This window comes from Canis aureus, chromosome 4 (assembly GCF_053574225.1).
Source record: "Canis aureus isolate CA01 chromosome 4, VMU_Caureus_v.1.0, whole genome shotgun sequence".
NCBI lineage: Eukaryota > Metazoa > Chordata > Mammalia > Carnivora > Canidae > Canis > Canis aureus.
In genome coordinates this window covers 21,858,103-21,879,207 of record NC_135614.1, presented here as the reverse complement: position 1 = coordinate 21,879,207, position 21,105 = coordinate 21,858,103, and the positions used below count along the sequence as shown (strand labels likewise).

Genomic DNA, 21,105 nt, shown 5'->3' with positions numbered 1-21,105 from the left:
TCAACAAAGAAGTAGAAATAAAGACTTTTCACAAATGATGACTTTATCGGAGTGAATACAAGATTGAACAAACATTAAGAACTAATGCTTTAGGGGATCCCTGGGTGGCTCAGCGGTTTAGCGCCACCTTCGGCCCAGGGCGTGATCCTGGAGACCCGGGATCGAGTCCCACGTCACGCTCCCTGCATGGAGCCTGCTTCTCCCTCTGCCTGTGTCTCTGCCTCTCTCTCTCTCATGAATGAATAAATAAAATCTTAAAAAAAAAAAAAAAGAACTAATGCCTTAAAAATAGGAAATCTTGAGAAAGTGAAATAAAGAGATGAAAGGGATTTGAGATAAGGTAACAAAGAGAGGAAGAAAAAGAAATCAACATGCACAAAGAGTTCCTAAAGAAAAAAAGAAAAAAAGCAATCAAACCAAATACCAAGATATTATAATTCAAGATAATTTTGCTGAAATATTAAAGAATATATTTGAAGCTACAGTGCACCTGCAAAAAATGACCATGAACATGCCAAATAACATTCTAATAAAATAGTGCGGAGCCTAATGTGGGGCTCTTTCTCACAACCACATAAGATAGAACCTGAGCAGAAACCAAGAGTCAGATGCTTAACCAACTGAGCCACCCAGGCGCCCCTGATTTTTAAAGAAAAATTTAAATAATCTTTTGCCTAAAGGCAAAATCTCTTTTAAAAAAAATTTATTTATTTATTCATAAGAGATACAGAGAGAGAGAGAGAGAGAGAGAGAGAGGCAGAGACACAGGCAGAGGGAGAAGCAGACTCCATGAAGGGAGCCTGACACAGAACTCCATCCCGGGTCTCCAGGATCAGGCCCTGGGCCGCCTTCAGCTAAACCGCTGAGCCACCCGGGCTGCCCAAGGCAAAATCTTACAAGGAAACAAAATCAGACTGGAATTAAACTTTTTATAAAATGCTTTACTCAAAAAACAATGGCAAATATATTTAAGATATTGAAGGTAAGAAAATATGAACCAAGAATTTTAATATCCAGCCCAATGATTTTTGGGTATATATTTACAAACATGCCATTATCAACAGGCAGTATGATTTCCATAGCCCTTCTTCAGGAATCTACTGAGTAACAAGTCACCAACAACACAAATGATTGGACAGACATTGACATAGATTGATAGCATTACTATCAATGGATGTTAATTAGTATCAAAAAAAGAGCAAGAACTACACATTATATACATCTATGACCTAGTTTTGCCCTAAATAAACAAACGAACTTGAATTTTCAGGAAATACAGAAAACAGAGGAACATGTTAAATGATTCCACAAGGAAGTAATACTCTAGACTATGAAAACTTGGTTTCTTAAACAATTTTAAAAAGTTACGAGAAAAAAACAGATGAGGAAGGAATCCACATATTAAAGAGATTTAATGAAATCATACAATTTATGAATTTTATTTGGATCCAGATTCAAGACAAAAACCGTAAAAGAAAAAAGCAGTCATGAGGCAACTGACGATCTGAACACTGACATTTGAAGATATTACTTGCTGTTAATTTTTAAATGTGGTATTGAGTTTAAAAAAAACCTATTCTTTTCTTTTAGGGACATATACCCAAATATTTATGGATGTAATATGTTAACTAGGGTTTTTATCAGAATAATTCAGGAGCAGGAAGTGAGTGGGCATATGGACGAAGTAAGGTAATTGTTGCAACTGGAGTTTGAATACACAGGGGCTCATTACACTGTCAACTTTTGTATATATTTAAAATTTTCTATTATAAAAAGTTAAAAGAAAAAAGAGATATGGCCTTAGTATTCTGATCCATTCATTCAATAAATAATTGTAATTCATTTTATAACACAGCTTTAAAATATTACCTCCTCTTACCCATAGAAACTTATTTTGTTCCAACCTTTATATTTTCAAGATAACATTATGTAAAAAAGTCTTCTTTAAAAATGGGTAGACTTCTATCCTGACTTAAAAGATCATGATAGACTGGCTACAGCTTCCTTCTCAATTAGACTCAATTCTAAAAATGACTATCTTGAGGCACCTGGGTGGCTCAGTTGGTTAAGCAGAGTCTGACTCTTGATTTCAGCTCAGGTCATGATCTCAGGTCGTGAGATCAAGCCCCAAGTTGGGCTCCACACCAGGCATAGGGCCTGCTTGGGATTCTCTATCTCACTCCATGTTCTCTCCTCTCTCTCTTCTCTCTCAAAAACAAACAAAACAAAACAAAAAAACTATCAAACCTAGCTCGCAATGGACAGTATTTTTATTCATTGAGTCAACCCTATAATGTCAATTAGAGAAAGCGTGAGAGAAGACTTACCTGTTTTATGTGTGGATTCATGGCCATTTCAGTTACATTCTTTTTGGTCTCACAGAAAATAATAGCCCGCCCTTCAGACCCACTGTAGACTTGAAGAACGTCTCCAATAACTGCTGGCCTCTGAGACCAATGGCACTGGATGGCCAAATGCTTTGAGGAAAGAAAATACCAAGTATCTGTTTCATTAAAATTAGTGAAAAAGATTTCTCTTGTATATTTTTTTCTACCTGTTCAAGAATTGGTCTTTTTGGCACACAATAAGACAATTCTCCCCAACTCCATTTAAAAACAATATACAAATGGCCATCAATAGGTGAAAGGATAAACAAATTGTAGTATATTTATACAATGTAATACTATTCCATAATTAAAAGGACTACTTACACATGCAACCATATGGATTAATCTCAAAACATATGTTAGGTAAGTGAAGTCTTACAGAAAGAGAATACACACAGTAGGATTTCATTTATATCAAGTTCTAGAATAGGCAAAACTAACATATAGTAGGAAAAAAATCAGAACAATAGTGCCTGGGTGGCTCAATCAGTTAAGCGGCCAATTCTTGACCTTACCTCAGGTCTCAATCACAGGGTTATGAATTTAAGCCCCACATTTTTAAATAGGCTCTACGCCCACTTAAAAAAAATAAAAGGAAAGGGACGCCTGGGTGGCTCAGTGGTTGAGCGCCTCCCTTCCACCCAGGGCGTGATCTGATCCTGGAGTCCCGGGATTGAGTCCCACATCAGGCTCCCTCCATGGAGCCTGCTTCTCCCTCTGCCTATGTCTCTGCCTCTCTCTGTGTCTCTCATGAATAAACAGATAAAATCTTAAATAAATAAATGAAAAAAATCAGGATAGCGGCTATCCCTGGATGGGGGACTTGACTGAACGGGGCACGAGGCAAATTTTTGGGATGATGGTAATATTTGTTTTGTAGGGGCTTGGGTTATACACATGTATAAATTTGTCAAAACTAAACAAATGTACTTAAAATTCTGGGCTTTTTGTATGTAAATCTTACCTTTAAAAATTATATTTGATGACCCTCAAAACCCAACACAAAAAAGTCACATATTGTATGATTCCATTTCTTTGAAGTATCCAAGATACCAAGTTAAGTCCCTAGGGACAGAAACATTGGCAATGCAGGGGCTAGGAAATGAGAAAATGGGGAGGAACTAACTGCTTCATTGTTACAGAGTTTCCTTTAGGGGTGATGGAGTGATCCCGGGGTCCTGGAATCAAGCCCCCTTGTTGGGTTTTCTGCTCAGCAGGGAGTCTGCTTCTCTCTCTCTCTCTCTCCTTCTGCCCCTCCCCATTGTTTGTTCTCTCTCAGATCTTAAAAAAAAATTGTAAATATTGAACTCTAGTTAACAATACGTCTGCTAAAGTACTTATGAGGAACTGTGCTCATTACTGTAATATGAAAGGAATCAAAAAATAAAATGGATATAAAGATAGGTAGATATGTGATAAATATAGTAAAATATTAACAGTAGGATCTAACTGGTGGCTATATGAGTATTCCCTTTTGACTTTTCAGTGTTTGAAAATTTTCATGATAAAATGTTAGGGGAGGGGTGCTGGGCTGGTTCAATTGATGGAGCATGCAATTCTTGATTTTGAGGTTGTGAGTTTGAGCCCCATGTTGGGGATAGAGATTACTTAAAAAATAAAATCTCTAAGGGGCACCTGGATGGCTCAGTCAGTTAAGCATCTGCTTTCAGCTCAGGTCATGATCCCAGGGTCCTGAGATCAAGCCAGGTAGAGCCAGGCAGCCCTATCCCAGATAAGCTAGGAGTCTGTTTATCCCTCTCCTTTTGCCTCTCCCCCTGCTTGTGTGCCCTGTGTCAAGCTTGGTGCTCAATGCAGAGTCCGCTTGTGACTCTCTCTTCCGCTGCCTCTTTCCCTACCCTGTGCGCTCATGTGTTCTCTCAAATCTTAAAAAAAAAAAAAAAAAAAAAAATCCTTTTGAGAATTTTCTTGGTATAGGGAATAAGATGGAGATCTAACTTTTTCACCTAAGCTTTAACATATTACCCCCACACTGTTCTCTTCAAATTGATATAAACTGCCTCCTTTGTCCCTTTATACAATACTTTAAGTCTATCTCTACAGCTGCTTGTGTATCACCTGTTAGGACTTGTCTGTCAACATACTTTTCCTCTCCAACTTATTCTATTCTACTGCTCAGCCTCAGACCATAGAAGTACACAGGTATCTTACTGACTAAAGGCAGAAAGGAAAGATGTAGCCTGAACTAGTACCCAAAATTTAAATTTAGCTTCAACAAATTTCAAATACCAACTAAAAGCTACAATCTATCAAGCTGGAAAGCTACTTACTTCCACAGTAGTTGCAGCCTTTTGAGTCATTTTTCCAACAAGGTCAACCTGTTCGTATCTGGATTTCATGTATTTTTTTGCAACTTTGTATACCCACTGTGGGCAAGTTGCAGAAAAAAGTAAAGTCTGAGGATTGTCTTCAGAATCTCAAATAAACAAAAAGAAATCAAATGCTTTCTTAATATCCATGATGTAGTCAGATTTTAAAAATCCCCCCACAAACTTCAAAGAAATAATAAAAATTTCAAAATTTGGGGTAAATTTTGAACATACAAACTAATTATAATTATTAAAACCTTCAATTTTCAAAACTGGGGGAAAATATGAAGAAAACTGAACTCAGAAAAAAGGTGAGAATTTAAGGAGTGACAATGAGCAAAGAAATCAGTAAAATGAGTTAGTAAATCTAACCACTGACTATAATTGCTAACGTTTTTATTTTGAATTAGGATATACCAGTTTTGTAGGATTCATGGATAATATCTTCAACTTGTTCAGCAAAACCTAAATCTAACATTTGATCCACTTCATCAAGCACAACATGGCGCAGTTTAGAAAGATCTAATCGGCCGCTCTGCAGATGGTCTTTGATACGACCAGGAGTCCCCACCAAGATGTCAATACCATTTCGAATATGATTAACTGTGAGAGGAGAGAAATATCAGTAATACATAAAAATCAAATATACATTTTCACACCATTTCTTCAGATTTAAGTAACAAATACAGCTTTGCACTACTATGAGACATATTTACTCACTTTGGCTTTGATAGGATGTTCCACCATAAAAACATGCCACACTGAGTTTCCTAGTGATATCTTTGAAGTCTTTGGCTACTTGGTTTGCCAGTTCCCTTGTAGGAGCCAAAACAAGAACCTAAGCAAGAGGTTTAAAAAATAAAAAGATACTTTTCTAAAGACATTTAAATCCAAACTGAGAAGGCTTTTTTTTAAGTGCATTTAAAACTAGGAATCTCAACATTAAAGTCATAATATTTAAAGACAGAGTACACACACACAAATTAATTTAAAAAAAATAGAGACAGCACAAATGACAACTAGAACAATAGCTTATATTTATAATACCCTCCCCTCTTCCTTCAGGTGTCTTTTCAAAATTCACTTTCTCAATGAGGTTTTTAACCCTCCTTTCATATGCATCACACTATTCCTTTAATTACTTCTCTTTAGCATTTATGTCATATAAAATATTTCTATTTTACTTATCCATTTATTGTCTGTCTTACCCACTAAAATATTAGTTCCATGAAAGCAGGGATTTATATTAATTTAAGTTACTGTATTCCTTATACTTCAAACAGTGCCTGGCACAGAACTAGTGCTTTATGAGAATTATATAATTCAATCCTCACAAAAACTCTGTGAGGTGACATTATCCTAATTTTACAGATGAGGAACCTAATTATTAAAGAAGTTAAGAGTTTTGCCCAAGATCAAACAGCTAGAAGTAGTGGAGCTGGAATCTCCAATAATGTCCTTCTAGCATAAAAGCTTTTTAAGGCAGTATTAGAAATGTGTCCTATTTTCTATTACTTGCAGTCTTTCCTAATTTCACCTAAGAATCAAAACTCTCTAAAAAAAGGTTTTTCCTAAAAAAAATTAAAAATAAAAAAGGTTTATCCTGTTGGCCAACCTATTCCAAGACCATTATGTCTTAACTACACTCATATATGAATTTACTTGCATAGTGCAATACCATTTAGGAGTCTCAAAGAACAAATTACTTTTACTCACATATCTGTTCAAATACTGATACTGATATTTTTCTTCTTCACTTTATTGACCTTAAAGTGACTATAGGTTCTGAAAACACCAAATTTTAGGCTAGTATTTCACTAGGTCCTCTCTGTTCTCTACTACTTATAAATTAAGACAGATCTCCAGTACCTCAATAACATAGGGTCTAGCAAAATCATTTCTTTAATCTCTTCGTAAAAAGTCAACCAGTGAAACAAATGATATTATTAACTGAATGACTAAATAAATGAATACCTCTTTAGCAAATTCATTGTTTAAAAGCAAAGATCAAGACTGAAAAAAAAAAAGAAGAAAGGTCACTAAATATACTCACTATACATATACCTAAAATTAGGCATGCTGGCTTCATAACATACACTTATCGAAGACATCTATGGATCCATATACATTACATTCATATGCAATACCTACACTTCATTCAGCTTTACTTGAGATTTATGTTAAAAATCAACTAATTTTTGCTGTCGGACCTAAATTTTTACTTTGTGCCACAGAGCTACTTTTCTATCTTGGGGATACTTGAATTTTAGATCAGTATACTCTTCTTTCCCTTTTCATTAGAGTATTATTTAAACCTTTTATTCCCTATAATGGTTACCTTTGGTGAGCGGCTTTTTTTAATTGTCTCTTGATTTCTTTGGAGTCTTTCAATCAAGGGGATGGCAAAAGAAAATGTCTTCCCTGTTCCTGTCCGTGCTTGAGCAATTAAATCTTTTCCTTCATATACAGGACCAAAGGTCTTAACTTGAATAGGAAAGAGATATGATACCCCTCGACCTGTAAAATGAGATTTCATTGAAATATATTTAAGACTAAAATTAGGAAAAAATATTTTTATTTGAAAATGACAATCCAGATTCCTCAATGTCAGCCTAAAAATACACCACCTAGTGATATTTACAGTTATTCCTACCCCAAAGAGGAATTTAAAAAATTGGTCTGAAATCTTTGACAAATACATACAATTATTTAAAGTTAAAAACTGGTCAGAGTACCAAAAAGGATGATGTAGAAATAACTGCAATTAAAGAAGAGCTATTTCTCTTATACTTCCTATATTCTCCTTTTGGTCAGAAGAGGCAAAGATTTTTATAAAATCTAGTTGTAGATTTTCAGTTTTATTTCCATTAAAATTCATAGTACCTTTTAGAAGCTTTATTGTCTCTTCAGAAATAGGGAAATTGGAGAAGGCTCCTTCTTTCTGTTCACGTGTTAGGGTCTGTCAAAATGAAATCAAAGTTCTAACTAATATAGTTCATATTCAGCTAGATATTTAGAATCTTATTCATTTACCTTTTTTTGTTTGTTTTACTGAATGAGCTAGCAAATCAACTTTAGTTAGTAGGCAAAAAGCGTATAGATTAACTTACACAATAAATTAGTGGAAAATCCTTTTAATTTCAAAAGTATCCCTTTAAATAGCAAGTTTACTCAATACACTCTCCCACAGTACATTTATTTTTTTTTCTTTTTTCTTTTTTTTAGGAGTGGGGGGAGGAGGGGAACAGGGAGAGGGAAGGAGAAAGAATCTTAAGAAAGGCTCCATGCCCAGTGCAGAGCCAGACGCCAGGCTCAATCACACAACTCATGAGATCATGACATGAGCCAAAATCAAGAGTTGGACACTTAACCGACTGAGCCACCCAGGCGCCTCTCCCACAGTACATTTTAAAATGATTAACTCACACATAAAACTCCCTTTGGAAATATATCTACTACATAAAAATCAAAATATATTTTCCATTTGATTGAGACATTACAGAAGAGCTATTTGATCATCTAAGTCATATTCATAGATACAGACAATATTCATTACAAGGGCTAACAGAAGCCTATAAATCAGCCTCAAAAAATTACACAATGAGGAAAGTAAATCATTTCTAAAAATAAATGTTAAAAAGTCATTCTATGGCTCTAAAAAGCATGTTTTAGGTCACCAAAACAAAGAAAGGTTCCTATAAGCTGGAAAATTTCTTTAACACGTATATACAGGTTAGCATGACATAATTAACATCTATTGAAAACTTTATGTACTACTCACTGTGTATATAGAACAAAGACAATATAGCTACCTGTCAACTTTATTATTGGTATGTTTAAAGAAAGTAGTTCCAAAACCATACACAATAGCAGTTTTCAAACAGAGAACCAGATAAAAGACACAATATCAAACTGAAATTGTAAACCATTTAAGCAAGCTTCAAGACTATTATCTTTTTAAGATTAAAAGAAAAAATTTTATTACAAAAATAATACATTTTCATTGCAGAAAAGAAGCCACATATGAACAGAAATAAAACTATAATCCAGTCAGCTAAAGCCACATTCGAAACAAACACTCCTCTAAAGCTTACTCTATGTATGTATAAATTTATTTATTTAAAAGTAATCTCTACACCCAACATGGGGCTCAAACTCATGATCCTGAGATTAAATCACATGCTCTACCAACTGGGCCAGCCAGGCACTCCTAAATTTTTTTAAATAAAAATAAGGTAATACTGTATATACTGTTTTGTAATATACTTTTCCCATTTAATAAGATATACTGAATACCTTTTAATAAGTTTTTATTTTTTAATTTTTTTCAGTAGGCTCCATGCCCAACATAGGGCTTGAACTCATGACCCTGAGATCAAGAGCTACATGCCCTACTGACTGGGCCAGCCAGGTGCACCCTGAATACCTTTTTAACATTCTTCTACAACCTTTAGGATAGATGTCATCTATTGCATAGATACAGCATATTTTCTAAAACCAAATGCCTACGATCAGACATTTAGGATGCATAAATTTTTCACTATTATCAATAACACAGTGATAAGAGTCTCGTAAATCCCTGTACACTTCATGATTATCTCCTTAGGAGGACAAATACCTAAAAGTAGAATTCCTGAACCTGAATGTGATCTAAAACAAAATAATAATTAAGCCTATTATAATAGAGTATTGTACCAGGTAAAATCCCAACAGAGCATTATACCAGGTAAAATCCCAACAGAGCAAAAGCAACCCTGTACATTCTGCTACTAGCAATACAAATTTGTAGGGCCTTATTTAGATCAACTCTCTAACATATGTGCTTCCTGACAAATATCAAATTCACAAATTAAAAAAAAACACCATATTTTAAGGCAAAAATTCAACATGATTTCCCAAAGTTCTCCGAAGATTACACATTAAATTAGGCTCAGATGTATTTAAATTATCGGCAACCATCAGATTTTAAAATATAAAGAATTATTAACTACCAAGAATTATTAAGACTATCAAAGTTGTTTCTTTCAGAGGACCTGAGTCCTGACAATTTATGGTATCGAGGAAAATCTATGAATTCTGCTAGAGGAAAACTGCAAGAATAAATTGAATAAATTCTGCCCAAGAAAATATCTACTCTTACAGGTATAGGCAAAAGCAGTAACTCCAGTAATGCAAATTCTATACTAAGTATGTTTCCTACACCTCCCAAAAAGTTGATATCCAGGAGAACAGACTTCTTCAGATCATTTTTATGTTTCATTGTTTAAAAATATGTAAACAGCTTTAAGATTGAGTTACAACAAGATCTAAAGATAACTTAAAGTTGCTATTGTTACGGAAGCAGAAAAAGCAGAAGGCAAAATACACAAAGTCAAGAGGCTTTATGTACCTTGTTTCAGGAAGTCAGATGTCAATTCATGAGTACTGGTAGGGACTGAAATAACCATAAGAAATGCAGGAAGGTAACCATCAATAAGCAATTTGGAAAAACTATTTAGGGACCCAAATGTACAGGAAAGGTTTACATTTAACCACCCCTCCCCACCTCCACCCAAAGAAAAAGGCAATATAATGACAAAAGCAAGGGACAAAGAAAAAGGCTCCTCAGGTTTCAGCTGTACAGACTCCTCTGTCCAACTGAGGGTATTGGACACTAAGCAGAAAACATTATAGAATCAATTCTAAATAGTCTAAAAAAATCAAATTAGCCTGTATTTCAAGGATAATGGCAAATGCAAAACAAAAAGTATCCATACCTCCTCTAGTTTATTATCACTTGATTTATGAGTAGAACTATCTAAGGATGACACTCGCTTTGATTTTTTTTCATATTCATCAATATCTCCATTTGACAGATCTTTTCTTCTGGACTTATGAGATTTAGAAAATTCATCTGAAAGTCTATTATTACATCCTTCTTCAGTGTCTCCATTTAACTTCTCTTTCATTTTAGCTTTTTTGGGCTTAGGAGCATCCAAGTTATCTGCAACACCATTTTCTCTTGTTTCCGATTTCTCATCTGAGTCATAATGGTGCCTTGATTTCCTTCTATCACTCTGTGAAAAACAAAAAAACAGTGACAAGAGGGTCACAAGATCTCTTCTTAAGACTCTAGAGAACTTAGAGTGTAACTCCCCAACCAGCAAAGCTCAATCTATCATCACCTTGAAAAGTTACCGGGTAGAAATCCAGACTGGTTGCTAATGCAGAGCCTAAGTTTCACCTCTTGCTTTCTTTCTTATCCCCTTTCTTGCATTCTCAAGACTTAGCCTCTAACCCCTCTCTGATCCCATTACATGATTTAAGGGAAATCAAAATAGCTCCTTTCAGAAAAAGATGAGAACCCAAGATTTATAAATTAAAAAGCAAAGACCTCTAATATCTCCAAGAGAAAAAAAAAAGTTAATATTATTGAGTACCTACCCAGCATTGTGTAATGTGTTTTCGGCTTGTTTAAATCTTCATAACAACCCTATAAGGGAAGTACAGGTCCATAATCCCTTATCCGAAATTCCGATATCCATAAAGCTCTGAAAACCGAAAGTTTTTTGGTAACTTATTTGGAGACAAAACCTTACCTAACCTGAACTCACTTGGTGGAAAAATTTGACTCGAACTGATGTGAGGCTATTTATAACCTTTATTTATTCCACTTAGTATGCATATTCATATTTGATATTAATTTAAGGTGTTTGATTATTGGTTGGGGGCCCCAAACCCTACTGCGGTGTTAGCCTTCTAAAAATCCCCAAGGATTTTGGATAAGGGATAGCGAACCTGTATTACCTTTGCCATTTTACTGATGCGGAAACAGAAGTTCTTAGCAGTAAGTAACTTGCCAAAGACTCACATGCAGGATTTCCTTCAAGTGGAAGTGCTAGTAATCAAGCTCTGTCAGATTTGAAAGCCCATGCTCTTTTCATACCATGCTTCCTCTTTGAACTTTGATAATTAACAGGTTAAAGAATAAACAAACCAAACAAAACTGTATAATTCACAAAGTTCCAACTGTTATACTCCCGTGGAAAGGCAAGTATATTAGTAATGCTCAAAACATTAAAAAAAAATTTTTTTAGTTAATAGAACTTAAAAAAAAAGACTACTCTGCAACTTTATTTTTATTATTTTTTAAAAGATTTTTATTTATTTATTCATGAGAGACACAGAGAGAGAGGCAGAGACACAGGCAGAGAGAGAAGCAGGCTCTATGCAGGGAGCCTGATGTGGAACTCGATCCTGGGACTCTGGGATCACGCCCTGGGCTGAAGGCGGTGCTTAACCGCTGAGCCACCCAGGCGTCCCTACAACTTTAGTTTTAAAATGTCTAAATGGTGACCAGTGTTTTAATATTTGCAAGCAGCAAGAAATTATTTGGCAATTTAACAGTTCGGAATTACTTGGTCAAATGTTCAAAATAAATTAGAAAGTAGTTATTAGTGACAGCAGAAACCATGAAACTGGAACATAAATTTTACAGAGTATTTTCACATACAATTTTCTCATGCAGAAAATGGAGGAGATGCTGTGAAAACAACGTGAAAATGCTTTGTAAACAGTAGAGCTTTACATTAACATAAGTTATGCAGTTACATGTTGTAACATTTGATTTTTCATTAACTGAACTAGCGCATATCCAATAAGTTCTCCCCAAACCAATAAGTTCTATAGAAAAGCAAGGTTATTTACAGAGCCAGCTTTGGGGTTAGAATTGCTTTGGAGCTCTGCACTTCAGGAAGATGAAGCAAGGTAAAGTGAGACCTCAAATCCAAGCCCAGCAATATCCCAAGGTGATGAAATATATCATTCCACATCAGATCCATAGAGAGTGCTTGACACTCTCCACTTTCTCAGCTTCCATGACACTCTATATTCCTTCCTTATCCTCTTACATCTACCGCTCCAATGGTTCCTTCCTCTCCCCCTTCTTTCTGTGGATGCTCCTTAAGTCTCTATTTTCTTGTATACTTTCAAATCATTTTCATGGCTTCAACAAATACTTCCATGCTTCTTCCGTCACCTGCACTCCAGGTTTGAGAACCTAAGGCTCAGTTCCATAGCTCCACATATTCAAAGCCAGTTACCTTCAACTCAATGCCAAATCACTACCTGAATGTTGTTTCTATTAGCGGATACTCCAATCTGCTTCCCAATCTTTAGTTATCTTTCATAGTTAGAGGAAAATCAACAAGCATTTCTGGAGGATCTACAATGCGAAAGCCACCAATTTACAAGAATGTGTTAATATGGATAAACAAATATATGGCCATCTCCCTCGAGAATCTTTGGAAACGTGGGGAAAGACGCGCACTGGAAAAGTGAGCTGACTTTACAAAGAAGCACATAATAGATGCCAAACAAATGATAAAGACAGCACTGGAACAAGACTTCAAAGGAGAATGAGATTCCTGGACGTGAACACTGAAGTGTTTAGAATAGACACATAAACTAAACCTTGACAGATATAGGTAGGATTTGAATGCAAAAAGAGAGAGAAGTATTTGAGGAGCTAAAATTGCAATTGCTTGATGATTGCACTTACATAAGATTATCTAGAGAAGTCAAACACTACTTGCTATCTAGTGGCAGCAAGTAAAATGATTTCCAGGGATCAAGGAGAGAGAGCAATGGGAAGTTGGTGTTTAATGGGAACAGAGTTTCAGTCTAGAGGGTGAAAAAGTTCCAGAGATAAATGGTAGTGATAGCTACAGAACAATGTGAATGTACTTAATGCTACAAAACTTACACTTTAAGATAGTTAAAATAGTTAATTTTATGTCATGTAGATTTCACCATAATAAAAAAAAATAACTGGTTGACACCAATGGCAAAGTTTACGTTGGTGATAAAGTAGGAAAGGTAAGTTCTGCTTTCTAGAGCTATACAGAATTTTTTTTTTTTTTTCCAAATGTCAGCCTTTAAATACCGCCTTCTCACCCACCTAAGGTCTGTTTTCTTTTCTCTGGGCCTTTTTTTTTTTTTTTTTTTTTTTAATTTTTTAAAAATTTTTTGGAGGGTTGGGATGAGAATTCTCTGCAACTCCTTTACAGGGTCCTTGAGGACAGGGACTTATTTGAACTTCTTGGTGCCAGCAAAGAGTGTGGCACAAATTAAGCTCCTTAAATACTTGTGGACTGAATGAAAATACTAACAGTAAAGCCTACTGGTGAAACAACCCACACGATCTCCATCACAGCCAAATCCTAGGAATGCTGGCTGTGACACTTTTCCTTAAGCCTCTAAACAGGAGCTATCGAGATATGTAAACCTAAAACCGCTTTCCCCAAAAAATTCTTCCTCACATGCCAGGGTGACGGAGAAGTAACACATATTCAAGGCAACCATCTTTTCAAATAGTCTTCTAAGACGGCCAACAAGACACAAATAACAGGCCTCACTGCTTAAGGAAGAAGAGGAAAGAAAGAACAGATTCCGCAGCTATGGGAACTGGAGGCTGCCCATGTCCTACGGGAAAGGCTGAAGGAGCGCGGGAGGCCGGGCCAAAGCCTAGCGCAGCTCTTACCCAGGTTACGGGTGTGGAGGTGGGAATGGGCCCGCAGCAACCTCAAAGGGACGCGGGCTGCGCTGGGGGAGGCCCTGGGATGCTCCGGCCGGGCTGTGACAGGCCATCAGATCGGAAACAGCTCCCCTCCCCGCCCAAGCCGGCGCAGCCCAAAAGGAGGCGCGGCCCAACCTCAGCGCACCTTTTGCCTCTCCTTCCTTTGGTTTTCGGTGTCCTCCAAGGGTGCCTCCAGCTCCATAATGTCCCCCCAGAGGAGTTTCCCAGGCATCATTCGCCGCCGCCGCCTCTTTCTGGGCTGGGTGGCCACAACCACCTACGGGCGGCAGCAGCGTGAAAGGAAGCGGGGGCAGGGCGGCCGCCCGGCCAGGGCCTACGTCACTTCCGGGACACGCACCGCACGGCGGGGAAAAATAATCCCGGATACTCCCGGTTTAAACTCTTCCTTTGCGTTGCAACGACTCGGCCAATGAGAATGAGTGATCTCGACTGGCCCACCCTTGCTCTAAAGCGATTGGCTGTTAGGGCGAAACGCTGGCCAATCTCCATAAAGGACGCGCGAACTGATTACCACGAAATGAGTCGCGTTTTTTTTCCCGCCCCCCCCGCCTTCCCTCCCCCTCCCCTCCCCCTCCCCCTCCCCCTCCCCCACTGCGAACTTTTATCCTAGGTGGCGCGGAGACGCGCTGGGGCTTCCCAGCAGGCACTGCCGCAGCAGGGAAGGCCCCCAACCGCGGCGGAGAGGGGTCGCGCGCGGCGCGCCGGCGCGTGGACAGGCCCGAACGAGGCCGATGCTGAGCGCCCCGCGCCGCCCCGCCCCGCCCTGCCGTTCGCCGCCGGAAGCTGCAGGCCTCGGCCCGCCCAGTGCTGGGTGAGGCGTTAACGTCTAACGGCTCCGCGCGAGGTCGGCGGCCGGGCGCTGGTGGGAAGGGGCTTCGCGGACTCTGCCGCGGGGCTGAGGGGGCTTGGCGGGAAGGTCGGGACTGGACGGTCATCCCTCCAGCCTTCGCTTTTAGTCCCGAAGTCGGTCCTTGATTCATTTTGGGTCCTTTCCGCCCTTCCCGCCGGCGGGAGGGGAAAGTGAGGGATTTATTTACTCGCCTGGAGACAGGCATCTCGGTAGTGGCGCTGTTAGGCCTAAGAGCCCTTCGGAATCCGAGTGGAGGGCTCCCTCGGCCACACCAACGTGGAAGCTTTGTGTCGAAAAGCGTTTTGAGGAAGATGCTCCCACGACACAAAGGATAAGTGGGGGAAACCCTGGAGAAACGTAGAGCGAAAAAAAATAAGCCTCAATGTCTTGCAGTGAATTAAAGGATTTCATCTTACGGATGATGATCGACTGCCCCCTAAATTAAAACCTCCTACAAAAGTGCGGAGACCTTTATGACCTTCATGCAGAAGGCTGATTCCTTAGCACACACCTTGCTCACATCACTGGTGCTGGCTGGTTGGCGTTCTCTATCTCTTCGCGATGTGTTCAACCCAGCTACTCTCCCGGGAGTCATCTCATCCTGAGATGTCGGTGCCCTCGACAATGTCTAAGACACCAGCCTTGTAACCTGAGCAGCAGACTTGTGTCTTAGCAAAATCGCAAACCTGCTACATGTCGTGGGAGTTTGGGGCTTGGTCCTAATAGCTGGAACCACGAATGATTGCGACAAGCCTCCTGCGCCATTGTGGATTGGGCTGAAGTCAAAGGGCTAGAGATGTAAAAGTTACCTTTTGGATTCAGTATCCATACTGTGGACAAAAGGAGTGTCCACTAATGATAGCGGAGAACTGCATCTCTCCCTAGAGTAGGAGAACCGCTATGCATCTCTAGATCTGTGCTTTTCTAGACCCTTTCCTTCCATCTCCTCACACCCTCCCCAATTCTAGCATCGTAAACCAAGTCTTTGTAGACCTACAACAGAGTATGATGTGCACAGGGACAAGGAGTATACGTGGCAAAGAATGTCACATGTGTGAAAGTGGGATAGTAATAGGAACAGATGTTAGTGTGTTGTGTTCGAAGATCAAATACAGATGAAGTTTTTAGTTCTTTTTTTTTTTTTTTTTGGCATTCATTTGGAGGTCATAGAGCAGGCAGGTATGTGAATAGAAAGATTAGACTGTTCAGTTCTCCCTATGCAAGAGACTAACAAATATATATATATATATATATATATATATATATATATATATACATTTTAAGATTTTATTCATGAGAGACAGAGACACAGGCAGAGAGAGAAGCAGGCTCCATGCAGGGAGCCCGACGTGGGACTCGATCCTGAGTCTCCAGGATCAGGCCCTTGGCCGAAGGCAGGCGCTAAACCGCTGCGCCACCCGGGCTGCCCCAAAACTAACAAGTATATTAAGTTTCAGAATCACTTTTCACATTTTTCAGAATGACCTGTGATTCACGACACTCTACAATCCCTGCCTTTCTAAGCCCCAAACCTATTGAATCAAACTTCTGTCTGAAACCAAGTCATAAGTAACTTCAAGCTGTGGCTTAGCTGGAAAAAAAATCTGAGTACTACCAAATTTGGGTAACTCTATGTTCTCTCCATAGATATCAACTGGAAAACTTGGGAATGATAAGGAATGGAGAATTTTTTTCTCTTATTCTAACTCTCAAAGAGATTTGTATCTGATGATAAAATGTATTGGAGAGAACATGGAGGAGTATAATTTAAACGTACAAGTAATTCAAAATATAATCTTATTAGAATCTTTATTTTCCAAAATATCTTTTTCAAAGAGTTTGTTTATTCATGAAACATGAAGAGAGAGGCAGAGAAGCAGGCTCCTTGCAGGGAGCCCCATGTGGGACTTGATCCCGGGACTCCAGGATCACGCCCTGAGCCAAAAGGAGATGCTCAACCACTGAGCCACTTAGGCATACCATTTTCCAAAAAATCTTACAGAGTCACTGATATAATTTATATCTTAAAATATAAGAGTTGGGGTGCTTCATCTATTGCTGTTCCATGAATCTATAAAGATATCTCTTGCCTTTGGCTTCAGCTCCTTTAACTCCTTGACCTTAAGATATGAAAATAATAGGACTATACACTTACCCCTCTCTGGTCATTCTCAAATGTACAGGGCTAGATTTTTTTTTTTAACTCTATAGTTAAAAAGTAGAAGGTTTAAGAAGTCATTTTGCATCTGCAGGTCAATCTTACATGACAAAAGGAATCAAACTATCATTTAAAAATGTTTTAAGATGGAAATAGTTTAAGGAGCAATTATAGTTGATTAAAGAATACTGGAGGATTGAATGAGTGTTTTAGGGCAGCCCGGGTGCTTCAGCGGTTTAGTGCCGCCTTCAGCCCGGGGTGTGGTCCTGGGGACCCAGAATCAAGTCCCATGTCGGGCTCCCTGCGAGGAGTCTGCTTCTCCCTCTGCCTGGGTCTCTGCCCCTCTCTCTCTCTGTCTCTCAGGAATAAATAAAATCCTAAAAAAAAAAAAAAAAAAAAAAAAAAAAAAAAAAGAGTGTTTTAGAGTACTAAGAAGCAAGGAGAAAATGAAAGAAGGAACAGGAGGGATGTTTCTGCCATTGTTAGCTACATGACTCGGCCAACTCAACTCTAAAACCTGGTCTTTTTTGTTAGTAATATGGAGACAAACATGCCTTCCTCGCTGATAGTGCAGGGGAATTGGGAGGATCAGCTGAAATAGCAATACTGCAAAGATGATATACAGAGCTGCTTACGTTTCTACCTTTAGCTCGGGGTTTTGACAGGATTTGAAAGCCTTGAAGAAAACATATCTTTGAACACATTTAGCACATGTATATTTATGTATATGTGTAGCTCCTAATTCAAACTTGGAAAAGCTTTTTTTAAGATTTTTAAGTAATCTCTCCACCCAACGTGGGGCTTGTACTCACAACCTCAAGATTAAAGAGTCCCACACTCCACCAACTGAGCTCGCCTAGAGCCTCTGGAAAAAAGCTTTTTAACTTTAACCTTTGGAAAGAGATCGTACAGTTTCTCTAGCCAATTACTTTCTAAATGTTTTGAGTCAAGTGCTGGAAGAGTAGTGACATCAGCAACCCAGACGAGGGCACTATGACTCAAGAAATGGAAGCTGCTACAGAGGCCCATGTTTCTAAGGTTTCAAAAGAGGATTTGTAGAGGCCAGCAAAGTAGTCATGAGTTTGTTTTGGATACTCCCCATTCTTGTTTCATGATTCTTGTGATTCTTGAGTCTCTCTTCCTCACTCATTTTGGCAGTAGTCTCTTCCCCATTCCCCAAAAGCCTTCACAGTAGAAGGGGTTCTCAAAATGTAGTGGACCCCAATTTTCAAAACTACTGTTCTCTGCATTGTTTTTTTTTTTCGTCATAGATCTGACATTTTTTTTTAAGATTTTATTTATTCATGAGAGACACAGAGAGAGAGAGAGGCAGAAACACAGGCAGAGGGAGAAGCAGGCTCCATGCAAGGAGCCCGATGTGGGACTCGATCCCTGGTCTCCAGGATCACACCCTGGGCTGCAGGCTGCGGCTAAACCCGTTGCGCCACTGGGGCTGCCCTGACATTTTTTTAAAAGATTTTATTTATTCATAGAGAGAGAGAGAGAGGCAGAGACACAGGCAGAGGGAGAAGCAGGCTCCATACAGGAAGCCTGACGTGGGACTCCATCCCTGGTCTCCAGGATCACACCCCAGGCTGCAGGTGGCGCTAAAGCGCTGCGCCACCGGGGCTGCCCAGATCTGACTTTTTTTTTTTTTAAGATTTTATTTATTTGAAAGAGAGACAGAGCACAAGCAGGGGGAGCAGGAGAGGGAGAAGTATGCTCTCCACCAAGCAAGGAGCCCAATGTGGGGCTCGATCCCAGGACCCTGAGATCATGACCTGAGCCAAAGGCAGAGGCTTAAACAACTGAGCCACCCAGGTACCCCAGATCTGACATTTTGAAATCTTTGTCTGCTAAACTGCATTTAGTAATAGAATCATAATCATTCTCCTAATCTATACATAAGATAGAAATTTAGTTTAGCAATGTCACACCAGCCTGTGATTGTGTATATTATTGAGCTGGTATAATTTCAACCACTGCCAAAGAAACTTGTTGTAATTAGCAAGGAGTTAATAAGCAAAGGGAATAAACAGTTTCTATTAGGATTTTCGAAATCTAGAAAATACCTCGCAGAAGCCAGCTACTCTCTAAGGATTCCTATGGGTCTGAGATTCCAGATAAGAGAGGATGATCTCAGAATATATGAAATGTCTAAAATAAGCCCACACTTTACATATTTTATTCCTATTATAGCATCAGATGTTAACTGAAAACTTGTTAGCCAAGGCATAATACCTTCCCAGGCAAATCTGGGTTTGAATTGATGAAACTTCTTATAATCTTTTTTTTTTTAACTTCTTATAATCTTAACCTAAAGGACTGAATCTCTAAATAGAGGAATTCCAGACAACCTAGCAAAAACAGAGGACCTGCATAGTAGGTGATGTATTCACCTGACAAGTTTTGTGAATATATAAATAAAAATATACACACAAATTTATAATAATATCAGGTGCCTCCTACATTGGGCACTTTGAATAGATCAGCCTCAGATCTTACAACAATTATATATCATTACTATCTCCCTTTTACAGATGAGAAAACTGAATCAGAGAAGTTTGAAAACTTTATCACACAGCTCCCAAGGATTGTAATTGGGATTCAAACTTGTCTGACTCCTAAGCTCAGGTCATCATGCTGCCTCAAGAGAACAATTTTCTCCTTAGAGAATAGACCACAATGGGGAAGAGAAATCAAGAACTAATGTTATCATGCACAAATTAATATTGGGGGGGAAATGCAAGTCACCTTTTTAGAGAATAATCTCCCAAACAACTAACACATATACCCATCTTTAACATCTGTAGTCATATGTTGTATTTTGTAGAAGGAAAGTTTTATTGGTTTCATAATCTTCATTTTATTTTATTTTATTATTTTTTAAAAGATTTTATTTATTCATGAGAGTACAGAGAGAGAGAGAGGTGGAGACACAGGCAGAGGGAGAAGCAGGCTCCATGCAGGGAGCCTGATGTGGGACTCGATCCCGGGACTCCAGGATTGCGCCCTGGGCCGAAGGCAGGCGCCAAACTGCTGAGCCACCCAGGGATCCCCAATAATCTTCATTTTAATACATTCAGAAAGTGTCATAATGCATCTAGTGGCAAAATTAGATGGATTTCATTGGTCTCTACATATGACTAGAGCCACACAAGACTTTGGATCCCTCCAGTCTATTAAGAAATTTGTCCAACTTCAAAATCAAAGATAGGACAGAGTTGTTGTTGCTCTTTTTTCCCAAGGATTGACAGGGATAGCTGTAGAAAAATGGAGAACTAAAAGAACTCAGGAATCTCCCATGTGCTTAGTATTTTGCAGGATCCTTAGTCTTTTTCTTTTTTCCTTGAGACACATTTGACATATAACCCTCACCATATTTTATAAGCACAAAACCTTACAGTTGGAAGGAATCTTCAAAATCATCTAGTTCAGCAATCCTGATAAATACTGGAAATACCTCTGCAGCATACCAATCAAAGGATTACCAAGCCTCTGCTTGAATGCCCTAAAGAATGAGAAATTCATTCTTTTATAAAAAAGTGTTTGTTTCATCTATAGATGGTTTTGACTAATGGAAAGTTCTTTAAATAAGCTGAAATCTTTCTTCTAACTTTCATTCGCAGATAATGATTCCAAGCTATAAGACCCCCCAAAACAATGCCTCCCTCATAAGCCTTTTCTTGGTACTTTGCCCAAGTTTCAAATGTCCTTGGGACCACAGCTGATTTTCTTCGAAAGCCATGGTAGGTTGTTCAGAGCCACTAAAAGCCAACAGTTAGGAGCAAGTGGGCCAACCGCTG

At 38.7% G+C, this 21,105-nt stretch overlaps 1 protein-coding gene across 5 annotated transcripts in view; it reads right to left on the bottom strand.

Moving 5' to 3' along the window:
* Positions 1–14,626, bottom strand: part of DDX50 (DExD-box helicase 50) — a 29,225-nt gene extending 14,599 nt beyond the window's left edge. The window contains exons 1-9 of one of the 5 annotated variants that reach the window (XM_077894783.1): positions 14,416–14,572; positions 11,138–11,244; positions 10,471–10,770; positions 7,598–7,673; positions 7,053–7,231; positions 5,435–5,552; positions 5,132–5,317; positions 4,676–4,821; positions 2,328–2,477 (exon numbers count right to left, since the gene is read on the bottom strand). In XM_077894783.1, coding sequence (XP_077750909.1) covers positions 2,328–2,477; positions 4,676–4,821; positions 5,132–5,317; positions 5,435–5,552; positions 7,053–7,231; positions 7,598–7,673; positions 10,471–10,662 — 1,047 coding nt within the window. In that variant the 5' untranslated portion in view covers positions 10,663–10,770; positions 11,138–11,244; positions 14,416–14,572. Of the gene's footprint in view, positions 1–2,327; positions 2,478–4,675; positions 4,822–5,131; positions 5,318–5,434; positions 5,553–7,052; positions 7,232–7,597; positions 7,674–10,470; positions 10,771–11,137; positions 11,245–14,234; positions 14,259–14,415 lie in introns of those variants that run through there. The other 4 variants (XM_077894784.1, XR_013377774.1, XM_077894781.1 and 1 more) reach the window with 4 other exon arrangements.
* Positions 14,627–21,105: the final 6,479 nt, after the last annotated feature.